This window comes from Falco punctatus (assembly GCF_963210335.1).
Source record: "Falco punctatus genome assembly, chromosome: 1".
Lineage (NCBI taxonomy): Eukaryota > Metazoa > Chordata > Aves > Falconiformes > Falconidae > Falco > Falco punctatus.
The window spans coordinates 94,549,654-94,567,100 of NC_137580.1; the positions used below are offsets into that span (position 1 = coordinate 94,549,654).

Here is a 17,447-nt window from a genome sequence, read left to right on the forward strand (position 1 = left end):
GGGGTTGAGGCGGTGAGGGGAGCGCGCACGGTGCGGAGAGAGGCGGTGAAGGGAGCGCGCACGGTGCGGGGCGGGGGTGAGGCGCTGAGAGGAGCGCGCACGGTACGGGGCGCGGCGCCGGCCGGTGGGAGCTGCCCTTGGGGGCGGAGCGTCGGGGGCGTCGCCCGAGCCCGGGGGGCGGCACCGAGGGGCGGGGGGCGGGACCGGGGGCGGGGCCCCTCGGGGCTGGGAGGGGGGAGGGTGTATTGTTCCTCGCGCAGTGCATGCCGGGCCCGCCTCAGCCCCCAACATGGCGTCGCGCTGTCACCTGTGTGTGTGAGGAGGGAGCAGGACGTGGTGGCTGCGGGCGGGCACGGCGGCTCACGGAGGTCCCCGGTCCGCTGGCGCCGCGGTGGCAGCGCGTCGCTCCTCGCTGCTGCCCACCGCGCTCCGGCTGTCCGGCACCCAGGCCGCTGGAGACCCCCCTGCCCCCGCCCTGCCCCCGCCATGGGGGGGTAGCGGGACCCGCCTCGCCTCAGCCCTGCGGAGCCCCCCTGCCGGCCGTGCCATGGGGTCTCCGGCGGGCGCCTCGGCGGCGGCGGCCACCGACTCGGCCCAGTGGCTGTCGGTGAAGGAGGAAACCATCTTCCTGCACGACGGGCTGATCCGGGTCACCGACCTGGCCGAGCTGCCCAGCGAGATCATTGGGGTGGCCGAGCCCGGCGACACCGAGCTGGAGGTGAGCCGGGCCCGCGGCCCCCCGAACTGAGGGAGGGACGGGGGTAGGGGCGAGGGAGTGGGGAGGAGGAGGTGGAGGAGGCCCTCGAGGGAGGGGGCATAGTGGAAGTAGGGGCCTGAGGGGAGGAGGAGGATGGGGTTGGAGGGCAAACGGGGAATGACAAGGGGAGGATGAGGGCTGGGGTGGAGAAGAGTGGATGCGGATGCGGAGTGAAAAATTTGGGATATGGGGCCAGCTGGTATTAAGGTGGTGTACTTGTTTTAAATCGATCTAATTTATTTCAAATAATGGTGCAAGTGGAGCTGGTCCGGAGGGTGGTGAGGTGCTAATGAAGATGGAGGGTGAAGTATTGGTGCTACCTTCTTGTTTTGAATCGGTAGGGTTAGCAAATCCGAACCATGCTTCATGTATTTCAATGTGGCCTTTGGCTCATTTATTTTTATTCATGGGTTTGTGTCTTTTTGCTGTTACTTGTAGATGCTTTGTAATTAATCAGCCTTACAATAAGATGCTTAGGGTACTGGGGTGTCTGGGTGTTTTATGTAGTCTGCTGACAGTGATCATTATTAAAGAGCCAGGAGGGCAGCTGAGATTTTCATTCCAGCTTTTTACCTTCTCAAAACTGCTGGTGGTTTTGGCTGCAGGCAGATGGTACAGCTGTTTTATCTTATGAGGAGACGGTGAAGGACTGAATGTCACGGATTGTAGGTTGCATCTATTTTGTAGACCGCATTTTTTTTTTTTTTCCTGTGTGCCTCCCTTCTCTTCTTTCACCCCGCCCTCTTCTCCAGCAATGTGGCTTGCAATGACACAGGGCCTTTGTCAGAGGAGCCGAGTGGTGTGAGCTGAGAGGGGATGGTTCAGCAGGAGCTTTATCTCTGTGCTATGTTAGGTTACAAGCGTTTAGGCCGCAGAACCCCTCAGTGAGGCTGTGGCTGCTAACTGGGGTGTTGCTAAGAAGAACCCATGAGGCAGGCTTGCAGTTCTGACAACATCTTTGTTCACCTTGTGATGTGGAGTCTTTATGGTGCTTATGAAAACTTCCCACAGCCTTAACTAAGGAAAGATATTTTTTTGCTGAATGTGCATTTTCTTTTCTATGTGATGTTATGCTGGGGACTGGGATGGGAACATTAGCTGTTCCCATGACAGGGATGTTGGCAAATATCAGATGAACAGGAAAACAGAGACTTTTAAGGTGGATGACTTACCCCTCTCTGTATAAACATGGAATGATTCTCCCTTGTGATCGGTCTCCACTCTGGCATTCAATGCAGTTTGTATTCAAGAAAATACTTCTTTTTCATTACATAGTTTTAGAAGCAGCATCAAGTCTAATAACTGTGTTAGAAAAATACATGCTCCCACAGCTTTATTTGTGTTATGTTGTAATAAAGGAGGATATCCTTTAAAAAAACAAATGAAAACGCAAACTAAATCTTTTTTCTAAGATCTTGCTAGACCAGAAGTACGTTCCAGCCTGAAAGTTGACACACAGCTTCACTTGACAAACATTTTAGCTCTGGAGAATTATTTGTAGTGCGAGGAATATCTATGAAACTATAATTGTTTGGGGGAGGTAGGAATGGAATTACTGTTACAGTGTCTTGTCCTTTAAGACACTTTCATGAGCGTTTCAACAATCCAGTGCCACTGATTCACATAACTTGGCCTGTTCCAGAGATTTTTTTCTTTTATGCATGTTTGCAGTGTGAAACTTTAAGATAAATGAATAAATAAGACTTTTTGCTATGGTACTTACTTTGATCTATAGCCTTAAGTTGCAGAATATTAAAGCATTTTATTTCCTTCCACTGAAAGAATTGATGGCTGCGAGTGACTTATTTTTCAGGTCTTGTTTGTAAAACAGTTCTTGGTATTCAGGGGGGAGGGTTAAAAAAAAGTGAAATTTCAAGTGGTGTAAATGTAAATTATTTAGCTCATAACTTTTCTCTGCCTCTTTTTAATGTTGTTTTTTCAAATAAAGGACTACCTTGGTAAACTGGAATGGCTTTGAGGAGCCATTTTGTGGAAATAGGTGCATGCATCTTGTTGAAGTGTGGCCATGCAATCGACTGATACACCGAAAAACTCATTTGCACTGTTTCTGCTCCGGCTTGCAGTGTAATAAAGATATTTGAAAATGGTCCAAATAGAAATCTCTTGGGATATGTTATTGGACAAGGGTAAGAGATGCTGCAGCTGCTGCTTTGATTAGTGAAGTTCTTTAATACACTTCATGTGTTTCATCAATGGTGGTCAGAACCCTGACTGAATTTCTGATACGAAGTGCTTAATTAAAAAATGTAGTATACTTAAATGGGTATTTTTGGGGCAGGAAGTATCATTCTGGTCTGTTTTGCTTAAATATCCCTTTAAAGAGCTTATTGGTGAATGATGTCAGTGTATTTGGATGTGTTTCTTTTGTCCTTCTGTTCAAAGGTTTTGCCTATTTATAAAAAGAAAAGCAGAGGAAAAGTGTTACAGTACTGGTATTATGCCAGGGAAAGTTTATGAAAATTTATTACTTTGTTATTTTGACTCTCATACAACTTTTACTTTTCTTTTTTTAATATATTTTGGGGTTTTTTTTCTTAGTAGTGGTTGTGGAAGTGTTAACATTCTCTTTCATTTAAAGGTAACTTGTTCTGGGAGTATTTTTAGGTTTAAAGAGTGTATGTGGGGGGGTGTTTTTGTTTTTATTTTTATTTTTTATGTGTTACAAATGATGTATGCCAACTTCTTAGACTGTCAGCATATTTACAAAGAAAATGTATTACCAAAAAGAAAGGGGGCACTTTTAAAAAAATTGATAGAATTTTGTAATGTTGTGCATATAAAAGCTGCACCTGGTTTCCCAATAAAATCCTCTTGTCAAATGAGGCCTAGATTAGTTAGCAGTTATGCAAGCGTTTGCACCCTTATTTTAAAGCCTTTCATAGAGAGAAATGACTTTGAAAGTGCAAAGTCTTCTGCTTCTTGGAGATGACCTTATGCGACTAACAACTGAATATACTGCTCTGGATGTCAATGCCTGCACAGGAGGGACAGCTTAGTGGAAGATGAGCTGTTCTTTAATGTGCCACAGTGGAAACTGCAGCACTTCCAGAATCCTCCCAATCAAACGTCTTTCAGAGAGGCAATAAACCCTGGGACTGGGGCAAGAGGTATGTCTGAAGGGAGAGGTCCCTTAAACCATGTAGTTTTAATCAGCCAGTATGCCAGAGTAAACATGCTGAGACTTATGAGAGTGCCAGCAATATAAATTGATGTGTTAACCCTTGGTAACTTATTAAGAATGACACTACTGATCATTGGTTGCTCACATCAATGATGACATAGTGATGTGATGGCAAAAAAGCATTCACTCTTATCTAGGCAATTTAATTTGGTTGACATGCATTACTGTTGTGATCCTTCCATTTGAGGAGGCTGCCTTTCTGATCTTCACATTTGTGGCCGGTATTTTCATTAGTTTTTAAGTTTGCAGTATCAGCAATTTTCCAGCAAGTTAGTGATAGGCTCAGTTATTTTTTCCCACAAGGAAATAAGAGGGAAGAAAGACGAATCTTCAATATATAGTCACAGTATGAAGTAGAACAACCTTATGTGTTGCTCCACTTAACTCAGAAGTGCTCTGTTCTACAGAACAGCCTAACGGAGATAATAGTCATTTGGATATCTGTTCTTGCTGCTCTCCTGCATAGCCTGGAAAAGTTCTAAATACATATTTTGGTTTTGTTTGGGTTTTTTGTTTCTTTTAACATGAAGCTGAAGTATAGCTCCTATCTCTATACCTATCTGGATCATGTATATATCTGTTATCCAATGTTTTCACTCTTGTCAAGCTCTGTTATTATAGGACAGAGTATGAGATGCCACTGGACGGCTGTCACTGTGCACTACAGATATGTATTTTTAATGAAATATAAATGTAAAAAAAAAAAAAAGTAGCGCCCTTTGCTGTTCCCCCCAGTGTGGTCTGGACTAGCCCTCTAGGAGCAAGTTGAACAACTGAAGTCCAGTGCTGTTTTAACAGCATGTGCCAGTCCTGTGACTAACTTGTGTTTTCTGTCAAAATTATTTAGACTTGAAAGTCTCTGCTAAACTTGAAGCTTTCACCTGTTTTCTTCATGGACTATAAGAAACATTTTGTCCCTTTTCTTTGCTGAAGGAGAGAGTAGTTGTCTGTAATTATCTAGGTCAGTGCTTCCCAAATCTTCCTGGTTGTGACCTTCCTTCCATCTACAGGGTTCACCTCTGTCAAGATAAAAATTCCTAATGCCAGCATAAACAATTGACTTTTTATTAAGTGATGACCCCTCTTGGGGTTACAACCTCTAGCTTGGGAACTGCCGATCCAGGCATGTATGTTAGGCTTGTAACTTCCCTAGTCCTGCCTTTTGCACACCCTTCTACTTCAAATATCCAGTATTCCTCTTTTGAGAGGCTTTATAGCTTTCGAAGTAACACCAGGTTAAGTTAGTTCTTGTAGTTAACTCTGCATGCGAATATAACCTTACAAATGTGAGCCTTGGCTGTTACTTCTGCACGGGAGTTGATGGCATTCTTTCCGGCATTACTGTAAGCCTCTCACTTGCTTTTTGAGGGGACTCTGAAATCTTGATTGCTTTCCTTTTAAGCTTATTCTTACTAGATAATTATGTAAACCACCAATATTGTGTGATTTGATCTCCAGGAGAGTTGCTGCTGTTACCATCAATTGTCATAAAATGACATCTTTTAATTTATTAAATTTTTATAATATGGACTACCATGCCTCTTGGCTTTTTATTTTTAATTTATTTTTTATTTTAAAGTCATGTTTTGGTTATCCTAGTAGAGAAATATTCTTCTTATTATTTATTATTCTTATTATTCTTTAGATAATACATTTAGATAATTTAGATATTCTAAGGGATGAATTTGCAAATATGTTTCTCTAATATAGTTCTTACTACCAATTGCAGCTGGTTAGTTCAGTGATTTGCACTCTCGGATGTTTAAATGACAAAGATTTTCTTTACTCTTTGCAGACATTTTCATCTACTACTAAAATAAGAGCCAAATAAATATTTTAATGAACAAATACAGAAACAACTTTTGTACCATTTTGTGTGTGTGTGTGTTTTCAGCTTGCTTGCACTCTGTAATTCATATCGGATATCAAGGTTATTTGGTAAATTTCTTGTTTGGTACAATTTTGTGTATGCAGTAAAAGACACAGGTTTCCTAGTGCTTATTTCTGAGCAAGTAATTAGGTTTCTAATGCTTTCACAAGGGAAAATAGTTCATGCTTTTGGCTGAGTTGTTAAAAAACTGCCGTTATACAGGATTGTGAATCAGTAGAGGCTTTGAACAAGGTGATACAGTTAAAATTTCTTGGAGCAGAAAAAATCAGAACAATGTTAAAACTTGCACTTTTCAACTGCAACACTAAAAGATTAAAGTATGCAGCAGCTGCTAAGAACCTATGAAATTTCAATCTCTGAAACATCAGGGTGAAAATGTTTGCATGTATTTATATATTTTACAAACACACAGGCATATAAAACAAAAAGCCTTATAGAAGACTTGGGAAAATCTTTTAGAAGAAATCAAGGCAGTGTTTGCACTGACAGCTTCCTACTGTGTGTCTTCAGAAATTGTTAGCAGAAATGCTGTTAACCAGCAGAACAACAGAAAGTGGAAGATGAGGAGTCTGTATACAGTGTTGTTTATGGGAACAGTTTAAATTTTGATGTCTATTTCAATTTTCAGGGTACTTTTAAAACGGTCAATTCTGGTATTTCTCATATAGAATAATCTATAAATCTTGTAATTCAGTCTTTTGTACATTATTTGGATTTCTAGAGACAAAAGAACAGACTGAAGTGGTTGTTCCCTGTATGTTAACTGTGTGGTACAAGAGGAGCGACCTTATAGCTGTAAAGTAGTTAATTTTTTCATGCCACTGTTAAAGGTAATGTAGGATTTTAAGGTTGTTTCTATGTTTCTGTATAGTTTGTTCCTCCTGTGAAATGGGAATAATTATTTAATACTCAGGGGGCTGTTACGAATCCAATTGGTATTGGTAAATGTACCACAGCCTTCAAGAAGTTATCTTTGTGTGAAGTTCAACCAATTTAATTATGTAGAGAAAGAATTAAATGCTGTTTTGGAGTTTTAAAGGCTTTCACTTAAAATATGTAACTTCAGGAAAAACCACACCTTTGTGAACAACTTCTTTGCTTGTCAGTTCCATTTGTAGTGGAATTAAAACTGATTAATGAAACCAGCATAATCAGCCCAAGACTGTCACTTAAGCTAGTACATTGGGAGAGCTATTGCAAAAAGTCCTTTCTCATGTCTGTCATTGACCATGCATTTTCTTCTTTCATTTCCATTCTACAAAACATAAAAATAAACGAAAGAAAAACCAACCCAAACAACAAAAAATACCCCACAGGCACTACTGCCAACACCAACCAGGGAGAGGATGAGGGGGCAGGAATTGTAGCCAGGGGAGAAACCTGCCTTTTAGTGGCAGCTCACTTTAAATATACTTAATGTGGTCATAAAACCTTAGACTAAACCCCTTCATGTAGCTTAGTGTGTCTTAATTGTAGTAGCTCTGCTATTTACTACGAGTAGAGAAGCACATTATCCTAGCAAACAGTGAATGCCAGTGACTACTTTCTGCAGCAGTACTGGCAGAAATACTGTTTAATGGGAAGTATCTGGTTATGTCATGTGGTAGGTGGAAATAGGACAAAAACTGGATACAGCAGGAAAGATGACATCCTTCCCACAGTTGATGATCTAAAATTAGATACCTTTTGTGCCTCTCAGTGTTAAAGATGATGTTGATGACCAATTAGTGATTGAACTTTGGATCAACCATCTTAAAATGTTTATTAAAATTGATTTAAAATTTTAAACAAGAAAATAACATTTAAGGGCAAAATACTGCAAAATTAAAATAGTGACAATTAAACTTTACTAACAGTTTTTAATTACATGTAACTTCAGGCTGTTAAGCGTGAGACTTTAAAAATCAAAACTTTTCAAAGGTAGTCTTTGCTAACAAGAAGTAGACATAAGTTAGAAAACAGGCAGTGGTCACAGTCAACAGTGTATGAACTGTAATTTCAAAGTGACCGAACACTATGGTTCTCATTTGCAAAAAATGTCAATGTGATGTTTACCCTACTTATAACATCGCATATAGAAAAAGATCTTAAAAAGTGATGTTTATTTTTTCCTACAAATTTAGTGTCTTGGTTACACTAGAATTTATACTGGAATTACTCAGTTACAATAGAATTACACTTTTCCCACTGACACTGTGGGGCATTTTGTTCATTAGAAGTTATTCTTTAAAACTTTACGTTTCTATTATAAAGATTTTTATTTTGTTAGTATTATTGACTGTTCTGAGGAAAAAGCAGAAAATGGAGTATTTTTAACACTACAAAAGTACAGAATGTAGATAGACTTTAATTTTTCTCTGAATTCTCTTTACATTTGTCTTTATAAAATGACTAGGTTATTTTAACTGCTACTGAGCATCTTAACTTTTTCATGCCCTTGTATTAATGGTATATTAATCTGCATTGGTTTTGTAGCTTGGCTGGTTATCTTTTGCTAATTCTGAATATAATCTGTAGTTTCAGATTTTGTTTAACATTCTTCCTTCTAAGCATGTTTGTGTTTTTAGCTTGATGATGTTACTGTTATGCTGCTGTTTCTGTTAGAGATTGTCTTTTGAGATATAAGTAGATACTTGGGTAACTTGTTTTATGGCAAAGCAATGTGATTGTTACATCCTTTTTATCGTCTTTAGACCTTGTTAGTCAGAAATGATTGGTGCTGTGAAGTGATTTAAGTCTTTACTGGTTCAGTTGACTGCTTGTGAAGTGCTAGCTTTTGGGTGTCTGCTTCTGACATCTTCCCAAGCCTTATACAGGTAAATATTGAGGCAACATGCCCAAATATTGCCAACAAAAGGATGCTGGAAATTAGCCCTAAATCAGAGGTCAAACTCAAGTGTAAATACTGAGGCATCAAGGAGGCAGGGGAGAGGGAATTTTAGCTCTTGCTGAATGAGGAATAGTTGTTCAGTGAAGTATTGGAGAAGACAGCTTGAGTAAAACACGTGCATCTGCAGGGAAATGAATCTGTGCTTATTTTAAACAAAGAGAATGGTCAGATCTGGATAGGAAGACAAAAAAACTAATTTCAGGGAGGATTAAATTTTGGGGGGGGGGATTTAAAAAGGGGAATCTGGCAGAGTATGCCAGCTTTTATAGCCTGAAGAAACCCTCTTTAGTGGGTGCAGCCTCAGGCAAAAGGCATTCAGAGTGGCAGGCGCTGACAGCCATGTGCTTGGGAGGCAGATCAGCTGTGTAGAGGATGGGGAAGACCTTTCTGATTTAATCTACAAGTCATTTTAGCATAGATTTTCTATTTCCTCACCTGTGTCTTCTATAAACACTGGTAGTTGTATCGTCTATTTCAGAATTTGTGAATAAATGTGGTGTGTTTGTTACTTGCATTTTATTTTGATTTGATTTGGCTTCAGGTAGCTTCTAGGTAAAAAGCGTTGCCTGAAGATACGAGAAAACTAGTCAGTGCGCTGAGGAAACCTTGGCAAGGGCCGTGATTCCTTTGTGGAGTCTTTAGAGTAAGTATGTATATAGTGTACATATATAGCATGGACCAAGTCAAGCTCTGTTATTAGCGTTGGGTTAGAAAGAGGTGTGTGTTGCTAACCAGTCAGAACCACAATGGTTCCCTTGTGTGTGGCAAGATCTTAGGAGTGTGTCTGAACTCTGAAAGCTCCAGAGTTGTGTGTCACAGCAAGTCACTGAAAATTTGGTTTTGAAGTTCCTTTTTGGAGGTAGCTTTGAGTACTTACTTGTCAGTAAGATGTCTTGAGGAAAGCAGATTTCAACAAGATTCTCTGAAGGCTCCTGTATAGTAGAAGACCTTACACCTTTCACTAAATATCCTGTTATTTTCTGGGAGTGCAAACGTCTACTTACACCTTCAAATTATGTTGAATGGTTAAGTTTTTTTCACTGGGTCCATAAGCTGTGTATGAAAACTAGACAATGTAAATCACTTTATCTTCAAAAATTCTGGAAGTCCTGTTTTGGAACTGTTCTAAATCTGTTGACTTTAGTATACTTAAGCACTAGTTTTGGTTAACGGTATATTATTTCCTTTATGTAAGACCAAAGCAAAACGCTCTTAACAGTTCCAGACAGACCATACTACGCTTACAAAGCAAATTATAAACTGTGAGATCAGTGAGAAAATAAAACTTCAGTAGGGAAAGGCTTTTCATCGGCGTACCTGCAAATATTTGACACTGACTTATTGTCTTGATTTATACAAGACAGACTTAGAAATGTAGAGCAATATCAAAGACAAAAATCTGTCTTCCTACTAAACTGTGGGACTTGAGGAACAGGAGCGTGTAAGATGGTGTGACTAGTTTTCGCAAGTGTACCTTCAGTTGCAGTGTAGTAGTGACAAAATTTGCAAGGTTAAATTATATCCAAAAGGTGGGCCTTTCTGCAGCAATTTGGTTACGGTTTCGTTGATGAGAACCCACCAAACATAACATTGGTAACTTGAAGGAAACTGAAAAAACATTCATCATTTGCAATTGGAACTCAGTCTTCGGTTCGATTTGCAATGCAATTTGGCTGAAATAAAGCAGTTCTCATGTGTTTGAATATTTAAACCTTCTGCTCGTTACTACATACTGGGTACAGATTTGGCTCAAAGTCCACATGAGGCTGTACAAAGTTAGTGAATTTACACAGCAGTACACTTATAATTTAGGCAGGCACAACTTCCTGAAATATTATCTGGTGTGGATTGCAGGGTTTCACTGTGTTTATGGGCAGGGGGGAGAAGAGTATAAGCAGCTGCCTCTTGCCCATGGAAGTATAATCTATAAGGGAAAGCCACCTAAGCATACCACAGCTTGTTTTGTGGTGTCTTTGTTATTAGTATAGTGGGAGACTGTAGACCTATTCTCTTCAGCATTTCACTCTCATGATGAAAATATTAATTTTCTTCTTCTTCCACTTCTGCTGCTTGTTATAACTTAGTAGAGGATCCATCACCTATTTAGTTCAGTTCAAGAAAGTCAAAAGCAAACTGTTTTAGAAAGTGATTGCATCTATAACAGGAAACAATTAGACTTACTTCTGAGACAATAGAACGCACAAATTAATGAGGTAGTTATTTTAAATGTGTAATATATGGTTTAGGGATTAATATTCTTAATCTTTTTGAAGAAATTAATTAAAAGAGGTTCATTAGTTTTAAGAAGCTAAATGCTAACATCTATTCAAATGTAATTATGTGAATTACTTTAAAGTGAACTTTTCATGACACTAATGATCAGTGTTCTACTGAAAAGCTGTTTCATTGACTTCAGTAAGGGTATTTGTAAAAATGGCAGATGTGATTTGTCCTGAAGCGTTTTATCAAGCTGTTCAAAAATCTACAGTTAGACATAAACATCTATTTCACATTCTGTATGACTACTGCCTACAATTAAAAAAAAACCAACCAAAACCAGACAACCCTGTATGAAATTGCCTATTGCGTCTCTCAATCTCTGACATACCCCTTTCCTTTTTTTTTGGTTGTTGTTTGTTTTTTATTAAATGAGGGAAAACCAGCTTTACAGCATAAAGGGCCGAAGAGGGTGTGTTTGGGAGCAGATGAGACAAGGCAGCCCAGCATACAGGCAGAAGCCCTTTGGACACAGGATCCAAAGTACCAGAAAATGGCTCATTGCTTTCCTTGAGGTTGCCATAGCTTAAGTGACTTTGACCTCAGCTGTTGTTGTATGCTGTAGGGAGAAAAATGATCTGTAAATTACTTTGAATTCCAAGTTCTTTGAAGTACCGGGCTGGGTACTAACCCATAAATACGTTTCTTATACTTCTTTTCTGTTGTTCCAGCTTTGTCTCCAATTTTATTTAGAAGTGCTGAAAAGGCCTCTTCTGTCTGAAATCGTGATTAGACTTCTAGGTTTTTAAACTATGGCAGCAACTGGAAATATTTTGAGCAAAGCATAGCTAAGTGTGATATGATAAAACTGAGGAGGGAGAAAATGGGGGAGGGAGAGCATATAATGAAACTCTTGGTTCATTTTTAGAGAATTGGTTGGTTTGTTTGTTTGTTTGAAAAGATCTGAAACTAGAATGTATACTTCCTTGTTACAAAATATTGTTGACCTGTTTCTCTAGAAGGGCTCTAAACTCAGCCCCTGGGACCCTCTACCCCCTCAGTCCTTTTGAAGTTCTTAGCAAAATTGCCTCAATTACCAAAAACCAAAATGTTCCAGGAGAGGAGAGTCTTTATTTCAAAAATACTATTTTGTACGTTCTTTTCTTTACAGTCTATATTATTGTTGGTTTAGAATCGTGACTAAAAGTTTTTAAATCTCTTGTTAGCAGCTCCCAAGGCCAGGCGTCAGTGACAGTGTTGAGTCAACAATAAGAGACTTCATACCACCTGCATGCTCTTTGGCCTCCAATGCAATTTTGTCTGTGTCCAGAAATTTTAAAAAAATAAAAATACACACACACACCCACCCAGTCTGTTGTAGAGGGCAGCTGATCTAGAAATCATACTACAGGCATATGTTACTTCCTGCCTTAAGGAAAAGAAAACCTATATAAATACCAACTTTTCCCTCCTTTCAGATACTAACATTTGAGACTAAGAATCCAACAGAGCTGGCTGAGCGCTTACGATCTGTGTGTGGAAACCAGAGCAATGCTTATGCTCGACTGCTGGAGTACCGACTAAATGCTTTGCGTGGACTCTGGAATGCCCAGCGCCAGCTAGCCTTGGAGGAGCAGCATGACCGGGAGAGCTCAGGGGATGAAGAAGCTCTGGCCTTGCTCAAGCGTCAAGGCTTGTTACAGCAGCCTGAACAGGCACCATTTACTTCACGAATGGGCCTTCTATTGGTCTTTCCCCTCATTCAGTCTCAAAGTAGAACAGACCCTTCCCTCTGTAACATAACTGCTGAGGTGCTATTGAATTGCCTTCGAGACTGCCAGCCTTTGAGTTTGACTAAGGAACCAGCTGACTGTCTTAATGGGATAGAGTCTTTGCTGTGCTCCTGGCTGGAAGACACTTCTGCTTCAGGTCAACAGATTCCATATAAGCAAAAAGAAAATGCTGCTGCTGCCCTAGTTGCCTTGGCTTGTGCAAGGTAAGGAAGCTGTACTGAAATGACCTGTTGGTTGATATTGGTAGTAAGTGTTTATATTTAAATGTAAGAAACAAAAATTATGTGACCACACTGTTGATACTAATTTTTGGGTTACACTAGTCTTTTTCTTTCTAATATTTAAATATTGGTTTGGAAAGGGTGCAGCTGATAAGCTAAGCATTTATTTTTTGCATGTGTTTAGCATATGTAAAACCAGAAGGATCTAGGTTAGAAATGCCTCTTGTGCATATTGCTGCTTCTACTGCAGTGATCTGTTCTAGGAATGGTTCCAAATGTTTTTATCATGGAGGGAAGTTGTCTCACTTTTCCCTTTGTACTACCCCTTTAATTCTGTAGTTTATGCACCTTTATTTGGCTGTAGAAGGCATTACTGTCAAGTTTCAGGGCAATTAGTTTCAGATGTCAGTGTTGCCTGTGAAACATCTGGAGGCATTTTTTTCATTTTGTTGCCAGTGAAGAGTTCAAGCAGTGTAGGTCGAACTATCCAGTGCCCTGCATGGGTTTAGCACAGTCAAGTGATTGAGGACAAAGTGGCCATAATGGCTTTCAATGAAATCTTACCCTTTTTAGGGTATGGGGCTTGCAGAAAGGGGGAGGAGTATACAAAACTTAACTTCTGGAAAGCCATATAAATGTAGGTCTAACTAAAGTCACTAGTAGCCTTTTGAAAATCTTGGCTTTCATGTTTCTCAGCGTGCAGCTTTGTCAGGTTTTAGTCAGATTTAAGATGTTGAAGTTCTCGGGAGATGTCATGATTTGCTTCAGAAAAAGGTTTATTCAAATGAAAAACACTTAATTTCTAGTGTACTTGTCCTAATGAAGTCAATGAGAAATTTACTGTATGTGGCAAACTCTTCTGCACTGACAACTGCCTTATCTAAAAGGCAATATACTTGAACATAGCTCAGATAAATTGGATTAGATAAACACAATCTCATTTATTTTTCTTCCAGATGTCAATTTTCAGGAAGTATGGGATGTTCTTTTGCAGCTGAATTTGTAAAAGAGCTAAATTTCAAATACAGCTTTTGAAATGAAGGTTGATCTTATATTTTCTTTGGAAATCTGTCTTGCATTGCTTACAGAATTGTAATACACTGACATGCTCTGTCCACCTATGAAAGCTTTCAGTTTTTTTCTTTACATGTTTAAGTTATGCGTTGGGTACCATTATGAAGAAAAAGCCTTTAAAATGAGGCTATTATTGAGGTTCCTAGTTGCGGTCTTGGGCGCTTCGTATAACTAAGAATAAAACAACAGGGTAAATATTGCTTTAAATAATTAATTGAGGTGCTTTAAAGTATTCAGCATCATTTTTCTCTAAGCTGAGTTTTATCAGTGAAAGCATACAGCTGAAAATGACAGTAGGGAAAACAGGGTTTGGGGGGGTGGAGGAGGAAAGTTAAGATGCCAGGACTGACTGTGTGTGACAGAAAGCAAAAGGTTCTATTCAGCAGAGTGCATGGAAAAGATCTCTTCAATTTATCAGTCATGCTCCTGAAGGAATCAATTCATAACTGACTACTGTCACACCTAAGACGCATTCAGGATTCTTGTATTTAGCTAAGTATTATGGCTGGAGATAAAGTCACCATGTCTTTTGGAAAATGGCTTCTTCCTAATACCCTGACCCTTAAAAGAGAAACTGAAAAATATATTTAAGACCTCTGTATCTCTTTATTTCTACAAAAACAGATGTCTTCCACTATATTAACATACAGATTTAATAGGTTCTCCAAAAAAAGTATTCAACTTATGAATGAACAAGACTTACAATTAGAGTTACAAACTCCATATGTTTGTAAATATCACAATAAAATTGTAAAGCAACACACTTCTAGGCAAGATTAGAAACAACAAGTACTTTAATTTTGTTTTCAGAAGTATCTAGTCCTTATATACATTTAAATACATCATTTCAGAAGGTGGGGAGAAGCTTCCAAATTTGTGTTTGGAAGCATAAGTAATCAGAAACTTAGTCTGGTCGTTTCTATTTTAGTCAAAGCCATCTCTAGCTTTGTCTGCAGCAGCTCTTCCTAACACTTTGGCTCAGCCCTAGGAAGACCTGCAGATTGTATTTGAAGATCTAAATGTGATTAATCAGCTACAAGAAATGTTGAAAGTAGCTGTCGGTAATAGATCCGAGATTGCGGTATTATCATGTGCCGAGATTGCCTTTACTATACATGTTGTTTATGACACAGCCCATGGCTGCTGATCTCCCTACCTCCATGGTGCTTCATCCTCTTCCAAAATGATAGCGTGATTTAGACCGGCAGTTTGCCAGCATTCATCTTTTATATTACCCTCTCTTCCTTTTTTTACATCTTCCACAAAAGAATAAAAATCACCCAGCAAAGAAATGCAAATTGGAAGAGAAGCTTGGTGACGTATCTTGGGTATTCTTTCCTTACAGTATTGGATATTATATTCTACATAGAAGCTGTTGTCTGTGTGCATTTGGTCTTGTTCAATAGACGTATTTAATTCCTGTTTTTCTTATCCTTTTAGGGGGTCGCTGAAAACCTTTGTTCATACAGTGCATCTATTACAGAAACAGACTGATCTAGGATCCTTGCCTGTGGCTGATGTATTATACAGGTTTGTAGTGACTTCTGACTGTAGCACTTCTACATCAACTCTGAAAATGTGCAAGTGTATTTACAGATAAATGTCTTCAAACGTGATTAAAAGGCGTTAGGAGTTATTAAAAGGTCTAGGAAAGATTGAAATTCAGTCAATCACAGAAGGAAGATATTAGAAACTCAAATTTAAAAGGATCTCTTTATTGTTTTTTTTGGTGTTAAGTTTTTGGTTTTTTAATTAAATATTGATATTTCCTTTAAGTGGCTTATAAACTCTGACAGAGAGTAATTGCTTAAAATATATCTTCATCATTACTTTTGATTTAGCTGGTTTTTGCTGTGACTGTTCTCTATGGATCTTATTTTATTTTCTGCTTAAAGGTTGTTGCTTTTGGAGGGAGGACCTGGATCACCCTCTTGCTTGCTTGGAGGAAAGCACATAGTATCTTGGGGCTTTGAAGACATGTTACCTGCACCTGATGCCAACAGTAGTTCCAGCAGTGAAAATAAAGGTGAATTATTTCCTGACTGTCAGTATTAGCAGGGGAGGACAAGATGCTTTTAGTGGTGATAACTGTTTAAAAATTAATGTAAACCCTTAGAGTTGGAAGGGATTTTTCTTTTTCTGTTGGAAGTAATGTAAAAGCAAGTACAGTACATATCAAATATCTGCATGCTGAAGGGTTTAGAAGGACTATCTATAGAGAGAACGGGGCATCCCAGGAGTGTCTCGAAGCCTGATACATAATGAGAGGGGAGGGCAGCAACTGTCTGGGGCCTTTGTTGTCTGAGTTTGTACATTCAGAACTCAGGTTTTAAAAACGTGGACCTAATTTACAGGAGTAAATTGCTTACATTGTTTGATTTGTCATACCTATTCTCATTTACTTAATCTAACTAGATATGTAAACAATTTGTTTGCTTTTTTAAAGTTGATTTGAGGATCAGATAGGAAAAGTCCTGTTTAATAAAAATCAATAGGCTAAGTTTTAAGCCTGATGTGTTAATGATAGTATGGCATATTTTTTTTTTTTATTTACAAGATAATTGGGTTCAGAAAATGCTGGGTTTTGGTTGCTGAAGATCAGATGCTGTTTTAAATTGTCTAGTAATCAGGTTGTAGGAAACAATCAAACACAGTAGATACAGTGACCCTCCCTGACTTCAGTGGGAATTTTGCAGAGGGGTCAAATAGAGTTTGGGTATTATTCACTCATTAGTCTCTCAGTAAGCGTAATTTGTCCTGCGCAGTATCACTGTGTTCAGTAGCTAGCTATCATTGGCAGAGCATGTTTATTTTTAGAAGTGAAGGTTTATTGCTTTTTTTCCCCTCTTTCTCCACTTTACTTTGTTTCTGTCCAATCTGTGTTGCATGTTCTTTTATGTTTTCTTCTGTATTTCTTTCCCTGAATTAATTCTCAGGTTTTACTGCTTTGTTTGCTTACTATTTTTGAGCTAAATAAGAGAGTTCACATTGCTTTAGTAGTAGTAGTTCAAACTTCAGTGATGTCTCAGTAAATTTAATGCGAGCCATAGGAATCTACAAATCTGAGTTGTCATTTTAGGCTATCTACAAATTTATTTAAGACACTTGTATTTTGAAGAGGTTTTCTTGCAGAGAGAGCGACTAGATTTACACACACACACAGCTGACTGTTCAGATTCTGAGACCTTAAATAAGTTGACTGGACTTTTGTGTCCCACCTTGATTGGTAATAATTACTACTTTGAGTGACAAAACTATGTTTGAAATATATCTAGTCTTAATTTAACAGTGTTCAGAGATGGAAGGGTCTGCTTTATAGCTTTATGAGAAGCACAGGGTTGTACCAGAAACTAGATCAGGGCTCAGTATTAGATTGTTCCTTCACAAACAACATGTTATACC

The 17,447-nt window shown here is 39.0% G+C and overlaps 1 protein-coding gene across 3 annotated transcripts in view; it reads left to right on the forward strand.

The window, feature by feature from the left end:
* Window positions 1-259: 259 nt before the first annotated feature.
* HECTD4 (HECT domain E3 ubiquitin protein ligase 4) overlaps window positions 260-17,447 on the forward strand; it is a 76,588-nt gene continuing 59,400 nt past the window's right edge. For all 3 annotated transcript variants that reach the window (XM_080374191.1, XM_080374193.1, XM_080374192.1), the window contains exons 1-4: window positions 260-718; window positions 12,436-12,953; window positions 15,486-15,575; window positions 15,941-16,071. In XM_080374191.1, coding sequence (XP_080230317.1) covers window positions 548-718; window positions 12,436-12,953; window positions 15,486-15,575; window positions 15,941-16,071 — 910 coding nt within the window. In that variant the 5' untranslated portion in view covers window positions 260-547. The remainder of the gene's footprint in view (window positions 719-12,435; window positions 12,954-15,485; window positions 15,576-15,940; window positions 16,072-17,447) is intronic.